The sequence below is a fragment of the Agelaius tricolor genome, unplaced genomic scaffold, assembly GCF_023055355.1.
Source record: "Agelaius tricolor isolate 1412-34295 unplaced genomic scaffold, bAgeTri1.0.p SCAF_3, whole genome shotgun sequence".
Lineage (NCBI taxonomy): Eukaryota > Metazoa > Chordata > Aves > Passeriformes > Icteridae > Agelaius > Agelaius tricolor.
Window position 1 is genome coordinate 21,444,978 of NW_027269263.1, and position 7,133 is coordinate 21,452,110.

General features: G+C 52.0%; 1 protein-coding gene across 1 annotated transcript; it reads left to right on the forward strand.

Moving 5' to 3' along the window:
• The first annotated feature begins 302 nt into the window (after positions 1 to 302).
• SMIM45 (small integral membrane protein 45) lies at positions 303 to 4,376 on the forward strand. Its single transcript, XM_071423019.1, has 3 exons — positions 303 to 369; positions 2,873 to 2,945; positions 3,488 to 4,376. Exon 3 carries the CDS (start codon positions 3,490 to 3,492, stop codon positions 3,694 to 3,696), a length of 207 nt encoding a protein of 68 aa, XP_071279120.1. The 5' UTR covers positions 303 to 369; positions 2,873 to 2,945; positions 3,488 to 3,489; the 3' UTR covers positions 3,697 to 4,376.
• The last annotated feature ends 2,757 nt before the right edge of the window (positions 4,377 to 7,133 follow it).

Genomic DNA, 7,133 nt, shown 5'->3' on the forward strand with positions numbered 1-7,133 from the left:
CGGGATGCAGCCCTTTGCGTCTGTGGGGGAAGGCCGGCGGTGGGGTGCCCCGGGGAGGCTGGAGCGGGGCTGACACTGCCGGGGAGGCGGTGGGGGAAACCCCCGGGAGTCCCGCTGGGCAATGAGGCCACGCTGCTGGCTGCCCGTCCTTCCCCCGCCCGCCGCGGCTGCTCCCGCCGTCCCTCCCTCCCTGCCTGCCTCCCGCCCATCCGCGCCTGTCGCCTCCCGCTGTCGCCCAGCTCTCCCGGCGCGGGGTCCCTTCTCCCTGGCACTGCCTGGCCGGGAAAGGAGCCTGACTCATCCCGGCTGGCACCCGGCAGATGCCGGAGGGAGCAGTCTCATCCCGCCGCCCTGCACCCCTGGAAGAAGGTAGGTGACAGGTGTCAGGGCATGTAGCGGTGCGTGCTGGGGATGCGGTGCATGGCAGCGAGGTCATGTCTGGGTCCCCAGCGATCGGCAGCTGTGCCCCGGGCTGCAGCCTGCCCCGGGGTGCCAGGTCTGGGGGAATCTCCTGCGGCCGAGGTGAGCCCACGGCTTGTAATGCTGCAAAATGAGTTGTGCTCCCAGCCATGCACACGAGAGGGTTCTGTACCCAGATTCTTCTGTGAGCTGTTCCCAGCCTCCCCCAAGCAGTTTGTGCCCTGCCACTAACAACGTGGCCCTGTCACGAGTGTACCCACAGCACCTCGGGGGCAGTGGGAGGCAGCATAGGGGATCCACGGGTGACATTGAAGGCAAGAAGCTGAAGTGAGGTGTAGCACAGGTTTAAAAGGGGTCAGACAGCTTATCTATATAGGACATGGTTTTGGATGGAGGACCAAGGACTCTTGTGTGTCTTTGGGGGGACATGGATGTCCCACTGCAAAATGAGGTGCTGAAGATCAACTGGTCTGGCAAGGTTAAGGCACATTTAATATCTGCAGAACTGCTCCAGAAAGCTGACATCTTTAAATGAAAATCCATATTTTCAGTATTTGCAGCCAAAATCTGCTCACCTGCCTGACAAAAGTCAGTCGCTTCTGCAGACCAGCCCTGCAGAGGCTGGAGGGGGGCTTTGACATTTCATCCAGCACTCAGCTTGGTCATGATGAGGACCCTCCATTGAGGGGGTGGGGATGGTGAGCAGCGTGAGGACACAGCAGGACAGAGCTGCATAGCAAGTAGACTGAAGAATAGGTTGCTGGCGAGGAGCTAGGAAATGCTGGCTCTACTAGTGATGGAGGAAGGATGAATTGGGAAGTGTGTAGGGCTGCTTTTTATTGCAGTGCTTTTTTGGATAGCAGCTTCACTCACACATTTGGAAAGTGGATGATCAGGGAGCAAATGAGGTTATTGGCTTTCCTCCCATCAGCCCAGGAGGTCCAAGCTGAACTCACCTTCACAGTGTCCCTAATCGTGCCCATTGCTGTTGCCAGCCAGGGACAGATAGCAGCTGCTGAGACACCTGAAAAAGGGGTGTGCAGCAGCAGCCTGAGATCCACAGAATGTCTGCAGATGCAACTGGAGGGTGCAGGGGGTGCAAAGGAGCTACTTTGACAGACTGTATAAGAAAGCTGTGCTGAAGGGTTTCTGGCCCAGAGTCCAGTCCCAACTCCCGTGCGGAGGGGTTTGTGGAAGGGGTTTGTGCCTAATTCCTTACATGGTCCCCTAAGGTGTGTTAAGGGAAGCCCCACAGCTCCTCACAACACCTCTGTGACGTTGTTGGAAGTTATGGTGGGAGCTTTCCTCAGCAGTTGTTCACCTGAGGAAGGCACAGGCAGCCATGAAGAGGCAGCAGCAGTGCCCAGATCAGATCCACGCCAATAAGTGGGAGGAAATCAGGCATTTTCTGCAGTTTCTTCTTATGGTAATACGAACTGCAGCTTGTTTCAGATTTTACCTTTGACAAAAAAGTTACTGTTACAGGCCCTCCTGGGACAAGAGGTGTCCAGAAGATAAATGCTGCTGGGCACATTGGAAAAAACTGATGGCTGTGCTATTAAAAAAAAAAAAAAAAGAAAGAAAAAAGCCCAGCCCCTGGTGTGAAAAAGGCACCAACCTTATGGGCCAGGAGCAGGGAAGAGGATGGAAATGCTCAGAGTTCTCCCCAGCTTCCTTTTAACCTGCCCTGTGCAAGGAATTTGGGGATAGTTTGTTATTGCAGAGGGATGACTTGGGCCATGGTCAGACATGACAGCTTTCATCTGTCTGGAAAAGCAGGAGTTTGATGTGGGTGCACTTCAGTGTGTCCCCACTGAAGTCAATGGGCATTTCATCATTCCCGCCAAGGGGTGAGGGTTACAGAAAGCCCCCTTTCAGGACTGCATTTTTGTGCCTGAATCTGGCACCACTGTGCTCTCCCAAGCGTGAGGGTGCCAGGTTTAATCCACCAAAGCCTTTAACAAGCAGCACATTTGCAGTGAAAACCCAGAAGATCTAGTGCCTGTTGAACTTGTAGCTGTGCTTTTTGTGTGGGATGCTTTTTGATCCCCTTTTCTGTCCCTGCATGATCCACACCTTGCCTGTCATTTTGGTGCAAAGCAAGCAGCAGAGCTGAACAAACTGAGTACCTTTGCAGGTTGCAATGTGGGTTGCTGTCTCCCTCCCAAAGGATGGGGATAAGGGATGGGATCAAATGTGATGCCATTACAGATTTAAATGGCCCTAAGTTAGGGTGCATGCTCTAAGCATGGCATCAGCAGGGCTGTAATGGTGGGGAGAGAATGTGCCAGGGCACCAGCAGGTTATGGGGCTGAGACCCCGTTTGTTCACCCCTCCAGAAATATTCAGCCCTGACCTCTGGACAAGGAGATGTTTGCTCCTTCCTGCTCTCCCATGTTTAGCACTGGCCCAGCAGCAATCACACAGTGTGGTGTTGTTTTGTGTTCCCCAGGGCAAGGCTGCTCCGGACTCACCTCGCACCCAGCTGGCCAGGGGTTCTTGGCAAGGCAGATCGGCTGCTCCCGGTGAGTGCCCCCTCTGCATAGTGGCTGATGTGGTGGAGGGATCTCAGGTCTGCTCACAGACTGGTGCTGAACCAAGGACCCTGAGCCCTGGCAAAGCAGGACCTGAAATAGAGGTGCAGTAAGGGAGGGCTCAATCCTGAGCCAGACCAGCTCAGACTGGGAATTCAAAAGGGTAATGGAGTGTCAGGGGAAGAAGATTTTCCCTCAAGCAGGAGGTGAGAAGCAGCTGTATTTACTCACTGCCTACCTTTAATCACTGGCAGCAGGGCTGGGGGCAAGAAAGCTCAACCCTCTCTGTGGGGAGGGAGTAGGATTGACACTCCCAGCAATGACCCCAAAAGCATTGACCTCTCCCAGTGGATGAGGTGTCTTCATGTGCAACCAAGCATGAGCCAGGTGCAGCAGGGCTGTGAGGAGGGACTGGGCACTGCTGATGAGGCAGATGTCTTACGATCAGTCTTGGTGGAGGAGGTGGTTTTGGGTGGTGAAGGTGTGTTTTGGGTGCTCCCACTGCATGAGCTTTCTCTCCTTTTCTCTGGCAGCCATGCCCCACTTCTTGGATTGGTTTGTGCCTGTGTATCTGATGATCTCCATTCTCATCCTGGTGGGCTTTGGAGCTTGCATTTACTACTTTGAACCAGGACTCCAGGAAGCCCATAAGTGGCGAACACAGAGGCCAATCATGGAGCGAGACCTTCGGAAGACGCTGATGATTCGGGACAACCTGGCCTTTGGGGTGCCTGAGGTCTGACAAGCTGCCCATTGCAGCCGGAGGAATCTCTCCTGGGTGGGCAGCAGACCACAAGCCTCACTAGGGATGGCAGTCCTGCCCTGGTAAAAGTGGGGCTGGTCTTCACTTTGCTCTCTGCTGATGTGGGTCTCGTACTCATCACTCAGCATTCTGCCCCGTAGCTTCTTAGTCAAGATTTGTTTGGCTGGGCTTCCCATGTGCTCACAGCTCTTCAGCCAGCCAAGGACTTTGCTCCTTCCTGTGGCCAAGATTGACTAACCACTCAAATGAAATATCCCTTGTTAATCACTTGAGTTTGAGCTGCCTGGCACCTTGACAGGATCTTCAGTAGGAAAGGTACCAGGTTTTGCAAAGGGACACAGAACCTTGTACTCCTATTCCCTAGGTTAAATCTAACACAGTCTGTCTAAGTCCAAGGGGTATTTTGGGGAAAATAAATGGGGTTTCAATACAAATTGTTGCTTCAGCTGAGCTCTTCCCAGCACCCACTCTTGATGCTAGGAGGTGAGCTTGCTGAAGCTCTGTGCAGAGGGACTAAGGGCTCAGTGAGCCTCAGAGACTGAATGTCTTTATCCTTGCTAAATGCACACCCCTTCTGTGTCTGTTTGGGAGATGGAGAACATCCATCCCTACATCCATTCCAGATGCACCACTCTGAAATTAAAGGTCTTTATTAAAGAGGTTGATTCAAGTCCTGTGTCAAGCTAGAACATTCTGCAGCTCTCCATGCAGGGGTGCTGCCAGACTTACCACATCAGCCACTCCTGATCTGCCTGACCTCCTGTTCCTCTGTCATGGAGGGAGATGAGATAGTCTGTGAAGCTACTTGCACTTGTTCACTGCACTGCAGAGCCCTTGGACAGGCACTCCTTCTTAACTGTTTCCCAATGAGAGCTGTGAAGCATCCCTCAGCCCTTTCCCCCCCTGCATGTCTCTGAGAAGGAACATTGAGCCTGCCATCTAAATGGGCCCATTGTACCACCTTTGCTTTCTGGACCCAAGCCGTATAATGTGGGTCTGGCACAAAACCCCATGTTTATAGGCTTCCTGCACTGTCATGGGGATGACCAGCCACCAAAGTGCTGTATGAAGCTGTGACACTGGGCTGAGAGGGATATCCCCATCCTCTCTCTCCCTGACAGCCCAGTGCAATGCCCAATGTGTACAGGAAGGCTTGAGAGAGCAAGGAGCCTGTTGCAGGAGGTTGTGCCTCCTCTCCTCCCACCCCAACATCCACCCTTTGCAAGCATGTAGGTGCAATGGTTGCTACCTGTGAATACTCTGGACACCGAGGGATCCTGTGTGCCCCTCTCCTGCATTTCCCAGGTATGTTAGCTGGTGCCACCATCCTATGTGCACATGTCTGTCCATCCTGTGCCAGCCAAGATATTGGCAACCACATCTCCAGCGTCCTTCCATTGTTATGGCTCTGTGCTCTAGTCCCCAATGGCTCCTTTCAGCAGCAGGGTTCCTCAGGACAGCTGTGAAAATCTGCCACAGCTCCTGGCTTGTGTCACTCAGCCTCACCTGTGAATCTGGGAGCAGGAAGTTTTCTCCTCCATTCCCAAAGAAAGAAGGAGAGTTCACTGGGCTGCTGTGAGTGGTTTATGCAGGGAAATGCAGTGAGTGGGATACCCCCGTGCCCAAAGTTTTGCCTGCCCTGGCAAGGAAAGGCTCAAAGCACAGGTGCAGCCTGAAAGTTGGTAATTCTCTGGGGATCCAAGTTAATTTTTATCTCTAAGGAATGGATCAGGACATCCTGCAAATATCCTGGGTCTTCCTGGGACATTTCATCTGCCAGACTGCAATTGCATTGCCATTCTTTTCCACACCAAAATTAGGCACACTGGCAGGAGCTTTCTGTCTCTGTTTCAGACAGAGGACAAGTCAAGAGTCCTTTCATTCAGCCAAGTGACATAGAGACTGTGATGCAAGTACCCTAACTGGGGAGTCTCACTCAGCAGGGAAATGCAGTGAATAGGATTACTGCTGTGCCCAAAGTTATACTTGCCCTGGCAAGCAAAGACTCAAAAGAGCAGGTGTAGTCCGAAACAGATACATTTCTGTGACTTGGGGCTGTAAATGGAAATGACAAGGGGCTGGGTTGCATGGCATGATGTGCCACCCTCAGCTGCATGGCTCACATTCCCTGCCCTCTGGCACATCACAGCCATATCTCCAAACACCAGCTTGGAAACCTGCTTCCTCTCCTCAACTCCCTGATGGGTGGGATTGCTATGTAAACAAACACAACTGAGCTGTGGGGTAGCATAAAAACCTCTCCACTGGAGGTGAGGGGCTTAGAGCAGTCAGGTAGAAGTTGAACTGGAGGAAGGGGAGCCTGCACTCGCAGGGGTCCCCTCTCCCCTGCTCTGTGTTCTCCTCTGCCTGCTGCTGTACCTGTGTGGAGCTCCACTGCCCATGACTCAATGTAGAAACTGAGCAAAAGAAGATAGCAACTGGGTGAGGGCTGGATTAGAGAAAAACTAATTGTTCATCTCCTCTGTCTTACTTTGTGTGCTGTTTAGCCCTGACACAATCAGCATTAAGCCAGGTATTTTCCATGGCTATGAAGGACTATTCTGTCAGCAGTGTCAAAGGCTTCCGCAGTGGAAGTGTGTGACAAACTGCTTGGTTGATGCTTTGTTTTCCTCTTGTTCCCCCTGGGAGCTGCCTCCCTCCAGCTCTGGGCAGGCAGCAAGGAGCAGTCTGCAGTGAGGTTTCCTTTACAACAGGGTAGGTCTCCATCCACCTGGCTCCTGTGCCAGCTACACTGCCAGGCTATCCTGGAATAATTAAAGCAAATGCTGCCTGAAAACTGATATTGTTTCTCCTCTGTGGGATCTGTGCAGCCAGAAAGGCCTCAGGGAGAAGGAAATAGTCACAGATACTGAATTAAACTGCATAAAGAATCAGAGAAGATACTTATTGCTGGAAATACTACACAGTATCAGGTTAGTTTTTTTCATGTTTTCTGTCTCTTTGCCCTTAAAGAAGCAGAGAACTCACACTGTCCTGAGCTCTGCCTTCCACCAGCATTCCCAATGACTTGATGTGGGTCATTGGATGGTGATTCCTCTTCCGCTTCCCTCAGCCCTGTTCACCTGACATCATGCAATCATTGTGCCTGCCACACTGTAGGTGCTGTGGGTGCCTGTCTCTCCTTCTCTTTGCACCCACTTGCCCATGAAATCATTCATATTCTCATCCCATCCCACCAAAACACCTTTCTCCTTTCCTCCTTGTTTATTGTGTTGCCCTTCAAAGCCTCTTACAGTGAGGAAGGTGTAAAGTGGCAAGCTGAATCCCTCTTGACCCTGAAAATGCCACAAAGCTGGCAAAATTAAGAAACAATCATAATAATGATGATAATGAAGAAGCAAAAGAAAATCAGAATAAGGGAATGAAGCAACAACTTGGACAAAGATCCAAAAAGT

Coding starts and splice junctions, on each gene's coding strand:
- SMIM45 (XM_071423019.1), top strand. CDS start 3,490: ATGCCCCACTTCTTGGATTGGTTTGTGCCTGTGTATCTGATGATCTCC.